Source organism: Tursiops truncatus, chromosome 7 (genome assembly GCF_011762595.2).
Source record: "Tursiops truncatus isolate mTurTru1 chromosome 7, mTurTru1.mat.Y, whole genome shotgun sequence".
Classification (NCBI taxonomy): domain Eukaryota; kingdom Metazoa; phylum Chordata; class Mammalia; order Artiodactyla; family Delphinidae; genus Tursiops; species Tursiops truncatus.
The window spans coordinates 77,600,317-77,619,167 of record NC_047040.1 but is presented as its reverse complement, the minus strand read 5'-3'; the positions used below and the strand labels follow the sequence as shown (position 1 = coordinate 77,619,167).

Genomic DNA, 18,851 nt, shown 5'->3' with positions numbered 1-18,851 from the left:
TTTATCCTGAGGGAGAGAGGAAGGCTCCTCCCCAGAACAAGGGAAAGCTGCTGGGTGCTGCTTTCCTAGTCCCCTTCCTCTGGTGATCGGTTCTCTCCACAGAACACCCACCCACCCACGCAGAGCCACTTCCTGTAGCTTGAACACTGGGAACATGGTGCGTATCGTGGTCACCTATAGACCCCGCCTCTGCTAACCCAGCCCCCCAACTCCCCAGTCAGAGTCAGGGCAGCCTTTCAGAAGAGAACTTTTTGGCCTGTGCTCTGATCTCAGGCTTATACGTAATCTTGCTTAAAGAGTTAAAAGTAGGGTGGCTGCACAGGGAGTTGCTTGTAGGGAGTGTCCTGAGGCCTGCGTTGTCTGTGGAGGGATGATGGAACCAGATGGCGCTGACCTGTCACCCCCGCTCCCGTCCACCTCTTCTCCCTCAACTCTGCAGAAGTGCCAGACTAGAGGAAGGTCTGGTCCTTTGTCCCCTGGAGGACATGGGCTTTCCTGGGTAGCAAGGACAGAAATGGACACTATTGGGTAGTAGAGAGTGAAGTGTCACATTTGGTGGTGGAAAGCCTGTTTTGGCAAAAGCTGTGTTTCTGTGTTCCTGCATGCTTCTGTTTGGATTTGTCAGATGACATTCCCGCTGTTTACGTGGCCTTTGTAACTCTGGAGGAACGAGAGGCACTGTCTGTCTCCGTTTTTTCAGTAAGGCAGGCAGCCAGGTAAAAGCCCAGTTGTGTGTTCCATTTCTTTTGTTCTGCATTGAGTACCTTCTCCCTCCCTTCCCAAATAGTGTGGTGGGCATCCCTGAGACAGACTTAAGACGGTGAATATTTATAGCGAATTGGTTTGGGAAGACTTCTTTATGGTGTGTAGTTAATTAATGGAATTTTTAGTGGATTGCCTTTTTCAGCTCATTTCCCCAAAGTAAGAGGAGGTGGCACTCCCCCCCACCCCCATCCCCTCAAAGGTGGGACCCTTCCTCTCTATCAAGAGGTTTTCAGTATTTTTAATGGGTGCATTCTTACCTTCTAGTTGCAGTAGTAGCTGATTCCTGGGGAGAGGTTGCACTTAAAAGAGAGGGGGAGGGGACTGTGGCCCTTCTCCAGAAAGCAATACAAACCCAGATTTCTAAGTACCCCTTTTGTCTTCTTAAACATTCTATTTTGGGCCATTTGTGGCCCTTAGTCTGTTTGGAATAACTCTCAACAGCCAATATCATCCCCATTATTGAAATCATACACAGGAGTGTATTGCTCTGGCTGGAAGTCAGCCTTCTTGACATTTCATTCCTGGTGGTTTAAGCAGACACTGTCTGCAGTCTCTGATCATCTTTGAAGATTTGTTTTGGAAATGTGTGTTAGAGAGCCAGAAATTTAGGATGTAAGAATGCGACTTCACATTCACCAGTGTCAAACTAAGTGACACAGAGTATTTGCCCTCTCTGCTATCTAATAATATAAAGAATAATTTTTATTCCCCAACTCTTTATTTGTCCTAAGCATTGTCCTGACACTGTGACCGTATTTCAACCACCCAGTTGCCTGCATTAAAAAAATAAAATAAAAGCAAAACCCCAGCTCTTAGGCAACTGTAACACACTGTTGTATCAAATGATGACCTCAAGTTGCCCTGGCCACAGTGTTGCCTGATGTTTTCCATATTTTAAAACACCTGGCCACCTCTTGCTAGCCTTCCTCCAGTGTTAGAGTGTCATCTGCAAGGACTGTTGTCGGATTGTTCTCGAGGGTTTTGGTGGAATCTTAATTTCATTCTCTCTGACCTCTGTAGCTGTGAAAATTAAGAAGCCAATCAAGACGAAATTCAGAATGCCAGTTTTTAACTGGGTTGCCCTGAAGCCAAATCAGATCAATGGCACAGTCTTCAACGAAATTGATGATGAGCGAATTCTGGAGGTATCTTTCTCATGGGTTAGAAACAAGGGGCCCTCTCTGTGCAGCAAAGCCAGAATGGGTGCTGTGTTAACCTGAAAGTTTCTGCAATAAAAGCTAGTGTTTTAAGTGTGTTGATGTAAAGAAGAAAAAGAGAATAAAATTGGATGCTATTTTGTAAGGTGCTTCTAAAACTACGTTTAAAAACGTATTATACATTAAAATGGAATAGTTTTGAACATCTTTCACTGTATGTCACAAAATGTACATCTGACACAATCTCTGCCCTTAATTTATAAAGGGGCATAAAAACCCTTTATTGAACTATAAGTGAAAAAGGACTGAGTAATCACGCCTACTAGCTGGTTTGGTGGATAGTTTTAGTCTGTGCTGGCCATCCCTACAAGGCAGTAATTGAAAGGCAATTGAGTTAACTGGTTGGAAACAGTTGTCCACTTTAGACATTTTTGTCTGTATATGTGGCATAAGTCACAGAACACTAACACAAATAGAGAAATAGAGCAAGCCATGGCCCAAGACAAGTATCAGTACTTAGTAGAAAAAGTAACTTCTTTGATGCTTAAGAAACTGTCTAAATGGTGGCTTCCTGACTTCATTTTTAAGGATAATCTAATTTGCCTATTTCATTCCTCTCCAACCCAGGACTTAAATGTAGATGAATTTGAAGAAATATTTAAGACAAAAGCCCAAGGTCCTGCCATTGATCTTTCTTCAAGCAAACAGAAGATAACGCAGAAGGGGTCAAACAAAGTGACATTACTAGAAGCAAATAGGGCTAAAAATCTTGCCATAACTTTAAGGAAAGCTGGAAAGACCGCGGATGAAATATGTAAAGCTATTCATGTGTAAGTTCAGGGCATTCTGAAAGATTATATCCTAGTAAATTTAGAATGAAAATGGTAACGCTGAAGAGGTGGACCAGAAATGACCTTCGGGGGTGCTATATTAGAATGAGTAATTAATTGTTTTAGAAGAATAACAACTGGATCGTGACATCGTTTATTATCTTGGTCTGTTCTCTTACATATGCCTGCAGCAATGCTTACATAAAAGGAAAGTTGAGAGAAGTATTGCAGATGCTGAGAAAAGGGAGAAAATATCAGTTTTCTGTGGAGTATCTGAATTTTATCCAGATTCACTGAGTACAAATTTGATGGCATTTGTGGAATGATTCAACCCAATGCCAGATGCAAATAGGAGACAGAGGCTTGTCTTAACTCATAACAGGAATGTGATTCCTGTTGCTCCTTAGCCCTTTCAGGGCATCTTAAAGCAAGTTTAGTTCTTTTTTTAATCCTTGAACTGCAGAGAAGGCATTGATTTTATTTACTCTTCTATTAGAAGAATCTTTCTACTCTTTGAGTCATGGTGACTTTCATATATGATAAGGATGTTATTAGATGTTTTAGGAACTAATTCATCATTAATTGGTATTTCATAAATTTTGATCAGAGATTCTTAGGGGAGTAAAAGACACTGAGAAATCATTTGTTCCAGTTTCATGTCCTCAGCCGGGATCATAAGCTAGTAGTTTAGTGCACCCTATCATCTGTTCTGATTTCTAGTGTTGCAACCTGGTATGAATTCTGGTTTTTAATCTTCACATATCTTGTTTGTCATGATGATTAAGTGTAATTCTATTGCTGAACAAAGATTGCCCAGAGAATAGAATAGAGACTGTAGCAAATACTTCTTTAGTTCAGATGGAGTATAGGTCCACAAAGACCGAGTATTCCCTCAAGGGATGTATGCATTTAAGCCAAAACATCATATAGTACAGGCATTTGGATGCATTTTTTTCTAAAGGAGAAAAAATATCCCAGACTTACTGGTTTAATTGAAATCTTTTACAGAGTTCATCAGATATTCTGTAATTGTGTGTATAATATTACATCTCCTTAATTAGCAGTACTTCACAGGCCAAAAAAAACATGTCCTTGAACCACTTAACGACCAGATACTTCAGCTTTCCTTCTGCTTCTACCTGCTGTCATTTACTATTGATGTCTAGAGGCTTAGAGCTATACTAATAGCCTAAAAACTGAGCGTGGCAGTTGTGATAAGGTCCAGGTTTCCAGGAAGGACCAGTGAACGTGCTTGATGCACGGTCAGGAGCTAGCACCAAGGGGCATGTTCACATCTGTAGGCATCGTCCAGCCGTGGGCATCAACTCATCGACATGGTGGTTCATGATCTGGACCAGGTGGAGGTGTGGCTGAGAGGAGAGGAGGTTTTCTCTTTAATACTGACATGTCCACCTCTGTCTTCAGATTTGACTTGAAGACATTGCCTGTAGACTTTGTAGAGTGTTTGATGAGGTTCTTGCCAACTGAGAATGAGGTGAAAGTGCTGCGGCTCTATGAGCGGGAAAGGAAGCCCCTGGAAAACTTGTCAGATGAAGACCGGTTCATGATGCAGTTCAGTAAAATTGAGAGGCTCATGCAGAAGATGACCATCATGGCCTTCATTGGGAACTTTGCCGAAAGTATTCAGATGCTGACTCCTGTGAGTGGACCAACTCTGGCAAGGGAAGGGGTCCAAACAGATAGCATTTGTTTTGTTTTGTTTTCTTTTAACTTTCTCACAGAATTGCACTTAATGTCATGGGCTCTAAGACTTCTTTCCAGAACTTTCGACATGGCATTTTTATTTTTACCCTCTTTTTCTCATTGTGTATGCCAAGTAAAATTGAAAACGGTGAATTTCCCCATTCCATATTGCTCTTCTCCCTAGAGAATGGCATTTCCTGTGTCTACAGATATCCTTTGGATTTTAAAGGACACCTCAATACAGAGGACAAGGAGAATAATTTTCTCAAATTTGGTCCCCTCCTCAGGGTACCAGTCCTCTGGCTGGGTTACCAAGACTGAAAATTTAACTTCATTTCTACAAACCATCTCATATCTTTAGTGAACAGGCTTATTGACTTTCATTGGAAGCGTTAAATTTGCCATGGGGGTCTTCTTCCTTGGAAGTTTGTTACAGTACACTGTGGTGACGTAGAAATAATAGCTAACCATCGCTTGTTCCTTTGTGTTAATCTGGTAGAGACTTATGAATATCATAAATAGTTCTTTCCCAGTTCTATTTCTAAATAAATGTTTGTTAATTACTGATTATAGTAGCATGTGTGTCCAAAATATGTTCTGAGAACTTCTGCACGGTGATTATATTTCTTTGCTGTTTTGTTTTGTTTTTGTTCTTGGCTAGCTCCATTGATTTAAAAATATGAATTGTATTACATGATTAGAGACGGTGGGCAGGCTATTGAGTTCTCCTGGAAGACGCTGTTGACTCCTAACTTAAGTCTCATTGCTTACAGATTTTATGATAAGCTAGTTCTGATAATACTTCCTATTTAGAGAAGAGCTTACACGTAATGCTCTAGTTACCTAAGACCTAGCAGGACAACTTAAAATTGTTATGTTTAGGAAAAAATAGAATCTCAGCATTAAGGCTTTAAGTTCTAAATGCAGGTCTGTTTTCTTCTGTATTAAAGTTTTAGTTTTCAATCGGAGTTTCCCATTTTTAACATGTCTTTTTTCCCCCCCTCCTCTTTCCTTTGACTGGAATCTAGCAACTGCACTCAATTATAGCAGCATCTGTCTCTATAAAGTCGTCCCAAAAACTCAAGAAAATTCTGGAGGCAAGTGAAGTTTTCCTCTTATACGTGTATGGAAGAGCTGACTTGTCAGCTGCATTCCTCAGCCTGGGAATGCCTGGGATGCTGTACCGATGGACTTCTCTTTTCTCTCTTTCTTTGCAGATCATCTTGGCCCTTGGCAACTATATGAATAGCAGTAAACGAGGAGCAGTTTATGGATTTAAACTTCAGAGTTTAGATCTGGTGAGTTTTTAAACTTCAGAGTTTAAAAGAAGTACAAGAGCTATATGAGAGACAAAACAGCTGGCAAAGATTAAGCCCTGGAGCAGAGAGAGTCTGCTCTTGGAAGTGGGGTGGGATGTTTTGATGAAGATTCTCTGCTAGTGGGCGGAGCAGTGGGTACAAATTTTCTGGAACGCCATATGGCAGCAAGCACTTCGAACCTTAAAAATACTCATACCTTTTGACCCAATATTTCCATTTCTAGGAATCTTTCCTCAGGAGTCTGAATTATGGGTGCTATATTTTATTTATAATTGCAAATAATTAGCAACAGTGTAAAGATTCAACATTTGGGGAAATGATTACATATGCTGTAATGATAGTTAATACAGTGAACTGTTCTTCAACTGTCAGAATATTTGTGAAGAGTTTTCAAAGGAATAGGTAATTTTGTGTTTAAGAAAGAAAGCAGGGTATAAATTGTCTGTACAGTTTGATTTTTAACTAGGTAAAATATGGAGGAAAAAAACCCGAATGGAAGTAGATTAAGATATTAACAGAGAGGTTGAATGGAATTAGGAAGGTTTCTTGAGCTGCTTCTTTATACTTTTCTGTGTTTTCTAAAAAAAATTTTTTTTTTTTTTCCTGGATGAAGAAGGGTGCTCTGCTTTTCAGAGTCACCTGACTTAGGAACAGGACTAGAGAGAATGCTCTATGGAGCCCTGTCCCCCGGGCTGCACTGGCAGACGTGGCTTCCACGGGAGCAGGTTGGGCAGTGGTTGGAGTCCCCAGCCCCCGGTGTGGGGGTACATGGTTATTTGATAGGGACTGTCTAGTTAGTCACAGTTCTGGGCCCCAGAAGGCCATGGTACGTACGTTACGCACATCTGCTTTGAGTTGGGGAGTAAGTGGGGATGAGCAGATGTGAGGACTATGGCATAGGTGTACCTGTGCACACCTATGCAGACTCCCGGCTCCAGCCTCACTTCCTACTCTGGCCTTCACTTGGGAGAGCACTGAAACTGGAGTCTTCCTGCTTGTAAGTCAGGGAGGTGGTGGAGCAGGTGGGGGCGGGGAGTTCACGTGAGGAGAGACGCGTGAACAGCTCTCATGCTTAGAGTCGTCCCTAAAGTTGAGCGTGTCCCCTGGTCAGGAAGTCCTCTTGTCACTTAATAATCCATGGGCTGGTTCACCCGAGAACAGAGCTGACTCTCCTGTGGGAATGTTTTCTCTCCGCTCTGGGGCACCTGTGCTCAGGTATTTATCCTGAGCGGGGGAGCATCATCTGGCAGGTAACTCTCCCATCATCTGTTACTCTAACCCTCATCCCCTTTGGTTTTCAGCTCTTAGATACAAAGTCAACGGACCGAAAGCAAACACTGTTGCACTATATATCCAATGTCGTGAAAGAAAAATATCACCAAGTGTCCCTATTTTATAATGAGCTTCATTACGTGGAGAAAGCTGCCTCAGGTACTTGATTTCAGCTCTTAATGTTACTCTTGGGTATGAATGCCTTGAATCATGGGGGAACCCTTCCCTGCTTAAACAACACTCTTCAGAACCCCTCTACAAAGGGGAGGCTAAAACGTCAGAGGCTCTGAGCTGAAACACATCGCCTCTGGTGTTGCCCGCACCTGGGAGCAATAACAAACATGGACGTGAAGAGGACAGTGTTCTCTTTATAAAGATCCAGGTCTTTGGGCTTCATGTGCCTTCCCTCTTCCATCTGTTGCCCTTTTTATTCTGTTGCTGTCATTTGAAAGGAGAGACTCTGAGACTCACCCCCCTCAACAAACACTTGAATTAGATTTTGTGCTGTCCCATTTGCTCAGGTGTGGCCGTTCTAAATATTTTGTGTTTAGCCTGAGCACAAGTTAAATTATCAGTACTTCTTGGTTGTTACTTTGCTATGACAGTCATGCATTTTCTCATTTAAATCATCGGCTGCTCTGAGATAGTTGGGCTGTACTGTTACAGATGAAAAAAACTGACATTTTTATAGATTAAATGCCTTGCCCAAGGTCACATGGGTAGAAAACGATAGAAACAGAACTTGAACTCAGATAGTCTTCTCATATGGTATGTTGTCCAGTGTACCACATCCTCTCAAAAGAACATTAGCCTAGAAAAAGGAACAAGATGCAGATTGACCTCGGAGTTGGATACAGGCTGTGATTCTCAAATGATGATCTTAAGCAGCCAGTGTTTATTGTAAATTTGTATTCCTGAGACCTACCCCAGACTTAGCGAATTGAATCTCTGAGGGCAAGACTTTCTCTGCCTTCCTCAGAGTAAATGGCTGCTGCTTCTGTGTTCTTACTCAAGAGCATTCCATACAAGCCTCTCATACAAGATATAATAAATTTTATCACAACATTTTGCATGTCCACTGCAACCTGTTCATGTATGGGTATAATCATTTCATTTATCTTTATAATTTCCTTAGCTCCTGGCAAATTGATGGTTGGGAACAAATGAATGAGTGAATTAATGAATGAGATGGTGCCCTGTTACTGGGATAGACGCTGCTGAAGCCCTAGAGGAGGCTGAGAGGCAGGAGGAAATGATATTTTGACTACAGAGGACTGTGCAGCGCAGGCCGTGCCAGACCTACTGAGGGCTTGGGGCTTACTTAGGCAGTTACCAGGATTTCTCTTCTGGTAGAGTGGTTTTCCTCCTTTCAAGTTTCCCTTTGTCTAAATGAGGGGTTCTTTAGCATCACCATTCTAATTAAGAAAAAAAGTTAAAAAAAATTTTCCTATAGCACATTTTGTTTGGCCCGAATGAGATTCCCCTAAAGTGTCATTTCAGAAAAGTCAGTGGAGGAAAATGGGGAGATTGAGGTGCTCTCTGGCTGACTTGTTTTCTGTATTCTCACTCTGGGGCCCAGGTGTGCTGACATGGATTCCATATCCCTTCACTCATTTATTTACTCAATCCTTCCTTTATCCAGTGAACCTTTCTGAGTTTCTGCTTTGTACTTGGCACAGGCCTAAGCACTGAGGAGTCAAAGATGAATAACAGTGTGGGTCTAGTGAGGGAAAAGCATGCTACGTTGTTCCGTAATCCATCCATGTGCAGAGCTGCGTCAGGCAGTGGGGAGCCAGAGGTGGCGCCCAGACCTCCTGCAGGAGGCTGCAGGAGTGAATCCACTCTGGGTGGGTGGCCACACTGCAGATGGAAAGGTTTGTGCTAATAACCCCTTCTGACGCACGGAAGGGTTGTTTAGCAAAAAGAAGCTGGTCAGAGTTGCTTTGGGTCCCTGTGGACAGTACAGCTAAAAATTCAATAGGTAAAATGCTACCCCCTGCTGGAGAGCCACAGAAATGCAGAGGAGTTCAAAGAGTCAGGTAGAGGATAAGCTCTTGGGCCTGTCAGTTAAGGAACCTCTAACCCTACAGGCCAACCAATAGGTTATCATCTCCAGTAAGAGAAATGGAATAGTTGAGAACAAGCACAGGATTTGGGATCCGTGCTGGTTATCCAAACTCCATCTCTGCCACTTCCTAGCTGTGTCACCTAGGGCAGCCCACATAACCTCTTTGTGTTGCTTTTCCTCGTTGGCAACATGGGCTAGTGGTGCAACTGAATTAGTGCAGGTAAAGGATTTAATGCAGTGCTTGATGGTGAGCACTTAGTAAATTATTCCTATTAAAGGATGTCTGCACTGAAGGCCGGAGACTAGAGCTAAGGGCCTTGTGTAACCCTAGAAACCCACTGAGAACTTGGCTCATCAGCCAGACTCACTGTGGCTTTGACTTTCCCTGCTGAAGTCACGGGGACATTGCTTTCTCTACTTCAGTCTCCCTTGAGAATGTTTTACTGGACGTCAAGGAGCTGCAGAGGGGCATGGACTTGACCAAGAGGGAGTACACCATGCATGACCACAACACACTGCTGAAGGAGTTCATCCTCAACAATGAGGGAAAGCTGAAGAAGCTGCAGGATGATGCCAAGATTGCACAGGTGAGTGTCTGTGCCCCCAACACCCATGAAGAAGAAGGGATTGGATCCGTTAAAGCCACCTGGGGTGCTGGCCCAGGCTCTGGGGGCGGAGGGGGAATTGTCCTCTGTCTGCTGAGGGTAGATTTCTTTGTTTTTTTTTAAAATTTTTTTTGCGGTACACAGGCTTCTCACTGTTGTGGCCTCTCCCGTTGCGGAGCACAGGCTCCGGACGCGCAGGCTCAGCGGCCATGGCTCACGGGCCCAGCCGTGCCACGTCATGTGGGATCTTCCCGGACCGGGGCACGAACCCATGTCCCCTGCATCGGCAGGTGGACTCTCAACCACTGCGCCATCAGGGAAGCCCCATAGGGTAGATTTCTTATGTAGCTGTTATTAAGGGGGATGGGGATCTTTCTGCATTTTGTACCTGGAGATGCCCCTGTGCTCTCATTGTCTCTTCTAATTTGAGGTCTTCACCGTTTTCTCTAGAGGCCCTCCCCGCCCCCTCCCCTTCCACTCCTAGGCTCCCTTTATTGTGGGTTCTGTGTTCACTTCAACCAACGTGTGGTAGGCCTGTGCTCAGCACAGCAGTGTTCCCCAGTATGTTGGGTTCCAGGAGGCCTTGACCTTGAAATCTTATACCACACTGGGGGTCAAGTTTACACACCTGAGAAGCAGCCAGAATGGACTGTACACCAGAAGGGAAGGCAGAGCGTTGTGGAAACTCAGGAAGCAGACGTGGTGGGATGGTTCCCTTGTGAGGCTGGCTTCCTTGTGTCCCGGGAAGGTTCAAGCAGAGACTTGAGTGAGTGAGTGGCTACGGTAAGGAGCATTGAAGCAGTGAGCTGGGATCTAGAGTCTGAGCAAACTTCTAAGGTCCCTTCTAACCTGGTTGGCTTTAAGGAGTCTTCCCATGGCTTTAGGACGCTTTTGAAAGGAGTAGTTCCTCATTCGTGTGTGTGTGTGTGTGTGTGTGTGTGTAGAAGTGGCAGGAGGTCCCAGTGTAGCAGTGTTGCATTCTTCTGGTTGCCTTTGGGTGTTGGGAGGAAACACAGGCTGTAGAGAATTGTGGGAGGTGAGGGAGGATGGAGGCCAGAGACCTGTGGGAGATGCTGCAGCTCTTCTCCCAGAGTGCCGAGTTCAAATGCTGGAAAAATGACATTCAAGAGAAATTCGCTTCTTCACAGGATGCCTTCGATGATGTGGTGAAGTATTTTGGAGAAAACCCCAAGACGACACCACCCTCTGTCTTCTTTCCCGTCTTTGTCCGGTTTGTGAAAGCCTATAAGGTAAGCAGGAGCCTGGTTTCTGTCAAGCCTTCCTTGGCATTACTTCTCGAGTGGGTGCCCTCCTCGAGCTGTGTCTGGGTCTCGGTGGCTCCGCAGAGACCTCCCCTGTGCCTTCGGGCAGCAGATATGGGTGGTGAGGACGAGACAGCGGTCTCTGGCCCTGCTCCTGAGGCCCTCAGCCCGTCATGCTCCCTGTCTCTACCTGGCCAGCTGGGGGCTCAGCCCCCAAACAAAAGCTCTTGGCTGCCTGTGGAAAAGTGAGATCCAGGACCACTGCTGCCCCGTTGACTGTTGACCCTCGCAGGCAGGTTGAAGGACTGAGAAACCCAGGCCTCCCGTGGAGTTGTTGAGTGGGTAAAGGGTAGAAGGAGTGAGCCCTGGCCTATGGCAGCGGCACTGTCGCTGAGGTCAGGGAGAGCCTGCTTGTGTCGTAGCTCTGCCCAGGCCCGTGGGCCTCTGGACCAACATTTCTCCAGTGTGGACCAAAAGATGGCTCTAGGAAGGACAGTTGATCCCTGTTTCTTTATCTGGACCCATAACGGCCCTTCCTTTAAATGGGAGGCCTTCTATGACATAATCCGGGACCGTGGTCTTGAAAAAGCGTGTGACCCAGAAAGATCTGTGTCAGAAGAATTTGTCCCTTGAGAAAGGAGGACAAGGAGGGCAGGGCATGAGGGGACTTCAGTGCTCTTAGGAGACATTGCGATCTGTGTTCTCCAGGCTTGTCTATGTATAAGCTGGGTAATGTTGGTCTAGGAAGGAGGAGTGTGATTGTGGAGCGGGGAGGGATGCGGCAGGGCTGTGGACATCTTTGAGAAACATGTGATTGGAAACAGTGGGTCACTTCACCATCATCTGATGGCACTGGAGAACCATCCTTGGGCCTTTTACTTGAAACTCACAAGGTTACGATATTTAGCCACCTTCTCTCAGCATGGCTTAGTGTAGCAGTGATATCACAAGCAAAAAGAAAGTGTCCCTGGCAGCGAGGATGAACACAAATACAGCACCAAGCCCATGTGCGAGAGGCTGGGGGCCATGAGCAATAAGAAGCACTGGTCACCAGGGCTGCTGGCTGTGGTGCTCTGGGGTCCCCTGATGTGCTACCGAGATGACTCAAGGTAGCTCTTGGTATGAGCTGGGACCATGCTTCTTCACTAAAAAAAATTGTAAGTCTAGGGCTTCCCTGGTGGCGCAGTGGTTGAGAGTCTGCCTGCCGACGCAGGGGACACGGGTTCGTGCCCTGGTCTGGGAAGATCCCACATGCCGCAGAGCGGCTGGGCCCGTGAGCCATGGCCACTGAGCCTGCGCGTCCGGAGCCTGTGCTCCGCAACGGGAGAGGCCACAACAGTGAGAGGCCCACGTACCGCAAAAAATAAATAAATAAATAAATTGTAAGTCTAAGGTCTCAAAAGAAAATATATGCTGTTTTTAAATTGTATAATACAAGCTGGGAAGTGCCCCTGTTTGGTCTCCAAGTCTGGCCCTTCAGCGGGGTCGTGCATAGAGCAGAGGAAAAAGAGAAGCTGGTCTGTGGGGTGTGACAGGTCAGAGCCCATCAGGTGCTCCTTCTACGTTATCATTTCTCCCCGGGGTCCTGTTCGCTGGCTGTGTGAGGCGCTTATCAGGCAGGGACGTGGCAGGATGTTCTGTTTGCCCTAACATATTACCTAGTGAATAACTGCCCAGCCTGTCACTGACCCAGGGACTTGATGGGCAGATGTTAGGGTTTTAGGATGTCATCTGTCATTTCCCTTCCTAAGTTTGAACCAAAATGAAACGAGACAAAAGCAACAGAGATGAAAATGTAAACTTTATTACTGACAAAAGTTGGATTGGAGGACAGGGTGTGTCTCTGTGAGCTTACCCTTCGGCCCTGAATTAGATGACTTACCAGTGCACAGCTAGACTATTGGAAGTTGCTTTAAGGAGGCTGGCTTCAAAAGAGGGGATGCCCCGCGGGACTGAGCTGAGGTCGGCCTGTTGGATTCCTTGTCCCTAATTCATCACACTTGTCACTGCCTCCCTTGGAAATGAGTGAGCTGTGGGAAGAAAGCCCAGGAGTGTCAACTTGGTGAGGCTCCTGAGGAAACAAGAGGCAAGGGAATGGAGGTTTTCCCCTAACAATGGGCAAAAGGAGAGGAATCTGAGACCCTCCTTTCAGAGAAGCTGTAGGGAGGGGAAAGATTCTGTAAGAAAAACAATCTCACATGAAAATCACTGAGCAGAGCTGCCAAAAGGGGAGTTACCCCGATATATATGGTATGGAGGCTGAGAAGCAGCCTGAGTGGGGAGAGAACCATCAGGAAAGGAATTCTCTGGAAGGGGGTGAATCTCAACTACTAGGTTATGACGAGGTGTGATACAGACCGACAGCAAAACCTAGAATCAGGCACATAGTGTAGATCTTCCAAACCTTCCCTTAACTCTAATTCCTGGCTAACCAAGGACTCTCTAAGAATGGCTTCTAAAAATCTTGACTGCTGGCATTTCCACTGACATAATCTTCTGCCACTTTTGATTTTACCCAGCAAGCAGAAGAGGAAAACGAGCTGAGGAAAAAGCAGGAACAAGCGCTGATGGAGAAACTCCTGGAGCAGGAAGCTCTGCTCGAGCAGCAGGACCCAAAGGTGAGGTGTGCCAGGCTCCTGAGATGGAGCCGTCAAGAGGCCAGAAAGCCAGATTTGCACAGGATGCCTTCCGCTTCCTTCTAGGCCTTGGAAACTTGGCAGATGGACACTTGTTCGTTCGTTATTTTGTTCAGCAGTCACTGGAATGGGGCCGAGAGCATATTTGTGTGGCATTTCCAAGTTTATAGAGATCGGGAACTTAAATCTCAGTTGGATACACAGAGAGGCCGTCCCGGGTAACCTGATGATTGGACGGCTCAGTGTCCCGGGACAGGAAGGCTTCACGGGGTCGCCATTGATGCTGGCCTTGATAGTGGGAGGGCTTCTCTGGGAACGGGAGGGAGCATTCTATGGAGGGAAACAACATAGGTGAAGACCACGAAGGCTGGCAGGTCGAAGAATTCTTCCTCAGGATCCTCTGGACCAAAGGTTAACAAGTCACTGGTTATTACCAGCTGCCTCTTGTTGCCATGGTGTCCAGCCTTCCCATTGCTGCCAGTTTTGTGCGTCCTTTAGTGCAAAAGCTTTTCTTCCTAGAAGCTTTCTGAGTTTTCCTCTGCTGAGCAGAATGTTTGGGATGGTGCTGTTTGTGTTTCGGACGGAGGCTGCTTGTTAGTAACAAAATGCTCAGACACATTTTGGATTTTCTCAAACCTCCAGTGGGTGCTGATCCCACTAATCTCTGCCATTCTTCTTTCTTCTCAGTCTCCTTCCCACAAATCAAAGAGGCAGCAGCAAGAATTAATTGCGGAATTAAGAAGGCGACAAGTTAAAGATAATAGACACGTATACGAAGGAAAAGACGGTGCCATTGAAGATATTATCACAGGTAAAGGCTATTTTCTCATTGTGGCCCATGGAGATCCCACTGGCCTCACCGTTGCTAGGCCATTTACAGATTATGCTACCGATTTTGTCCAGGGTTTACAAGTTCTTCAGTTGATTTTATTCAGATCCAGAACTACAGAGAAACTCCATGCTAGTATTTCAAGTATATTTATAGTAGCCTGTATACTGCCTGTCAAAGAACCCCAACACTCTCTCTGAAAAAAATCTCTGTTCTCAATATCATTGGAACCCTGTAGATTTCACCAGGGCTCCTTTTCCTAATGATGTTCCGTTGTCTTCGATTTGTCACCATGCTCCATTTTCTCCCTCATGACCACTCCTACCCACCTGCCTGATTAATAACTACTATGGACAGGACCCATACTGTACTAAGCACAGTCAACACATGCTTTTCCAACATGCTCTTTAAAAGCCTTTTTACGCACTCAAAGTAAGTGAAGATATTAGGAAATCAGGAGCTGGTGCTTTCATGCAGATAGACCAACAGGCCAGAAGCCCAGGGTTGGGGGATGGTCATTCTCTCAGCTAGGAATGGTGCCTAACCCAGATTGGTTCTTGTCTGATTAAGTTGTAGCCTAATGCCTGCTGCTCGAACCAGTTCTTCTGAGTTTCTGCATTCCCTCTTAAGGATCAGGGCAATAATTTGGGGCAGTGGCTACAAGTGACTTGCCTTTCACATTTGTTGCATAGGAATACTGTTTATCAGCTTCCAAGGTACTTAAAACTTCTCTTGTAGGAAATGTTACGCAAAAGTATAGAGATTAGTATGATGAATTCCCACGTACCCTTCACCCATGAATAGTTTTCAACTCATGGCCAATCTTGTTATACGTCTGCTTCTACCTACTCCCCACCCCCTAACCTCTGGAATTATTTTGAAGCAAATCCAAGACATACAATTTCATCTGGAAATATTTCCACATATATCTTCAAAAGATAAGGACTCTTTAATAAAGCAAACAAGCATACCTACAAGACCATTATCGCACACCTCCAAAACTAAGAGTTCCTTAATATCAAATAGCTAGTCATTATTCACATTTCTTCAATTGTCCTAATTTTTAAAAAAATATAACTCTTAGCCTTTTGACTTCTCATTTCTTGTGAATAGCTTAGTCAGCATTGGAAATAAGGATCCCCAACTGCCCAAATCAGATTTCTTTCATCAGCTCAGACCCAAGGAAATAAAATACGTGAATAAATCACTAAAACGGAAGTCAATAAAGAGTTCCTTGCCCAGAGTAATAAACCAGTGTAAGCAGTGGGATGGGTCTCTACATAGGGTGCACACGTGTTCTGTACATTTGTGCCCGCCCGTGTCTGTGTTCACCCTGCAGTGTCTTGCAGATGGCTCCCAGATAAAGCTTCCTTGTTTAGCCTCTCTCCTTGCCTCTCCCACATTGAGGGAGCAGCTCTGCTATGAGCGGGAGCAGGAACAGATCTCCTTGGGTGGCACCGCTTAGCCTCAGGGCCACAGTAAGATTGACTTGTAGGTAGAGAAGCATCCAGCCGTGGCACATGAAGAACTTAGAGTGCCATTTTCATCAGTCTGTTCTCCAGCTTAGCGACACCTGGCTTGTGAAATGTACAGTTTCTGTTTGTCTGACCTGATATGCCACAGGAGGTAAATGAATATCTGTCTATAGAGCAGATTTTTTTTTCTCCTTGGACTATTTTCCATGTTCTACCCCAGACTGAGTAAAGACTGAGTAGCTCTTCTAGGCTTTATTAGCTCACTTGGGTATATATTGCCTTACACCCTTCCTGCTCACCTCTGCCACCCTTACCCCAGGTATGATTAACAAAGCACTAACCGTGTACTAATGCAGTAGACCTTGGCTTCTTACTCTCTTCTGTTTGTCTTGTTTGGCTGTCATTTTCGATGCAGTGCTGAAGACTGTGCCCTTTACTGCTCGCACCGCCAAGCGTGGCTCTCGATTTTTCTGCGAACCTGTTCTCACTGAGGAATACCATTACTAAACTATTACTCTTTCTCACCTGATGCTCTTAAAAGGTTGCTACAGATTTTTTGACTCCTAATGACCCTCTGTTTGTGTGTCAGGGCCACCCAACATCCTAGCATGGAATTGCCATCTCCATCATGTTGTATTTTATGTTGTCTTCACACTGCATGGTTTTGCATTTCAGTCATAACTGCTTACTCACTAGCACTTTCAATACATCTATGAATCCACATGGCTGTGATGGTGTGTGCGAGTTGAATTAATACAATTACTTATAGAAATTTTCAGAAAACGATGAATAGAACACTTCTTTGAGAGTCAGGATTGGGACCAACTAGGTTGCTTTTAAGAATTGGGGGCTAATATCTTTGAACACAAAATGACAGTCATTAATAACAGTAATTACTGTACCTAACATTTATGGAGCACTTAGTGTGTTTGAATAGATTTACAGATATTAAACCAGCCTTTTTGTACTTAGCATGCTTTGATAGTAAAATGAGCTGCTATACAAACTCTCAGGAATACAAGGTGCTCTAAAGTTGCAAAATGATTTGCAGAAGGAGCTGTGAACTACACACAGCTTTAAATTGGGTCTCTCTTAACTGTCTTATATAGTCTGTAGCCATCATCCACAGTGTGGTGGAGCTCATGGTACAAGCTAAACTCAGGGAGCTCTTTTGACCTAGAAAGCCTGTATAAGCTGATATAGGCAATCTATAGCTTTATACTCACCTCTTTTCCGAGTGTCATGCCCAAATTTCAGCTATCAGCAATTCCATGTTGGAGCAAGGCTGCAAAGCAAGAAATGAGAACAAAGGCTTAGGAGCTCCCACTGTCTTATCTCATTCATGCTTCTTCACTGGTGGCTCTGTTCCATGTCAAACCCCAAGCATTTCTTCTGTGATGAGATCATATCTGGATCTGCTCCTTTGGTCAAGATGGGGGCACCAGAAATAATAACTTTCCCAAGAAGTAACTGCCTGGGCTTAGTTCTTGATGGTTAAATAAGGAACAAACTTCTCTGTAGTGCCCAGTTGATTAGAATAACAACAAGGGAAGCACACACTCCAACTGGAGTATGTGAAACAGCCATTGTTTGACTCCCATGCTGAGATTGACATGGAACTGGTTACATGTTTATTTTGTGGCGTTAACTCTTCTATGAATTGCACTTGTTATGTATGTTCCTCTTTCTCTGAAGATATCAAAGGATGTGGTGTGTTGTTGCCTGTTCTATAGTGTACTTATCCCACCAGTACTTACTAACAAGGCTAGAAGCTGTCATCTACTTGGCTACTGTTTATTGTCAGTTTTGCTGCTGAACTATTGTTCTGGAGCCAAACTTCAAAGCAGCTTGGATCTGGGTGGTCAGAGAGCTGGGTGGGAAGACATGCTCACCCGTCCCTTGTGTTCTCTAACACCTCTTGTAGTACGACCTCCTGTTTTCTTCTTCTGTTGGCTAACATGCCCGGGAATGTTATTCACTAAGTTGAATTGCTTTCCATTTTCATCCCATTTTTACTTAACCATCATTTTGTGTTTTTGTTTTTTTCTGTTTAGCTTTAAAGAAGAATAATATCACTAAATTTCCAAATGTTCACTCGAGGGTAAGGATTTCTTCTAGCACACCGGTGGTGGAGGATACACAGAGCTGGCAAGCATCACTTTTTACTTAGCTTCCTCCTCTCTCTGTATGCAGATTAATGATTTCAATCTATGGCTGAGGGTAATACTGGTGAGAGTCTGACCAGGGAGAAGTCTTTGTACCTCACATTCCAATGATGTGAGGCTGAGCCTCTCTCTCGGACTTTTTGGTCTGCTTCCATGTTCTCAAGTGTGATGGCTTGGGCACGGGTATTTGCTGATGATTATACTTGCTTTGGGTGCTAGGCTGTCCTTCCCTTTACCCCTTCTTGGCCTTCAAGTTATTCAGTTAACCCCATTTTGATCTGAAGAAATTGAGAGTAAGTCCTGGCCAGGGAACATGATCTGTAGTCTTTGAAGAAGGATTAGGGTTCTTAGAACTAATTGCTCAGAGGACTCAGGAACCACAAAACTGCAGGTCCCTGCATATCCCTAGCCAAGAATGGAATTCTGACCTCCATTTACCACTCTGGGCAAGGAAGCAAAGGCTCGAGAGGATTAGGGCATGCAAAACTATTCCTGGCTTGAATTTAGGAGTAGGGCAGAGTCACAGATTCCAATGAGTCAGGAGCTGGTGGGGACTGTGCCTAACTGAGCAGTCACTCAGTTTTTGCCATGTTAGAATTTGGGCCCAGTACTGCAAGATCCTCCAGTTGTCCAAGAGAAGCCAGAAACCTTGGCTTTTATGTTAATCACCAATTTAAATAGCAGGAAACCGTATTTAAAAATTTAAGTCGGGGGCCAAACATTCTGTGGACCAGGTATGGCCCATCCATTTTCAATCTGAGTAG

The 18,851-nt window shown here is 44.7% G+C and overlaps 1 protein-coding gene across 4 annotated transcripts in view; it reads left to right on the top strand.

Moving 5' to 3' along the window:
* The window catches only part of FMNL2 (formin like 2), a 309,362-nt gene that overhangs the window by 281,422 nt on the left and 9,089 nt on the right, over window positions 1-18,851 (top strand). Inside the window, exons 16-26 of one of the 4 annotated variants that reach the window (XM_033860180.2) lie at window positions 1,786-1,910; window positions 2,550-2,752; window positions 4,178-4,412; window positions 5,485-5,553; window positions 5,674-5,754; window positions 7,077-7,206; window positions 9,539-9,702; window positions 10,869-10,970; window positions 13,502-13,600; window positions 14,306-14,429; window positions 17,977-18,023. In XM_033860180.2, coding sequence (XP_033716071.1) covers window positions 1,786-1,910; window positions 2,550-2,752; window positions 4,178-4,412; window positions 5,485-5,553; window positions 5,674-5,754; window positions 7,077-7,206; window positions 9,539-9,702; window positions 10,869-10,970; window positions 13,502-13,600; window positions 14,306-14,429; window positions 17,977-18,023 — 1,379 coding nt within the window. Of the gene's footprint in view, window positions 1-1,785; window positions 1,911-2,549; window positions 2,753-4,177; window positions 4,413-5,484; window positions 5,554-5,673; window positions 5,755-7,076; window positions 7,207-9,538; window positions 9,703-10,868; window positions 10,971-13,501; window positions 13,601-14,305; window positions 14,430-16,337; window positions 17,156-17,976; window positions 18,071-18,851 lie in introns of those variants that run through there. The other 3 variants (XM_033860179.2, XM_033860181.2, XM_033860177.2) reach the window with 3 other exon arrangements.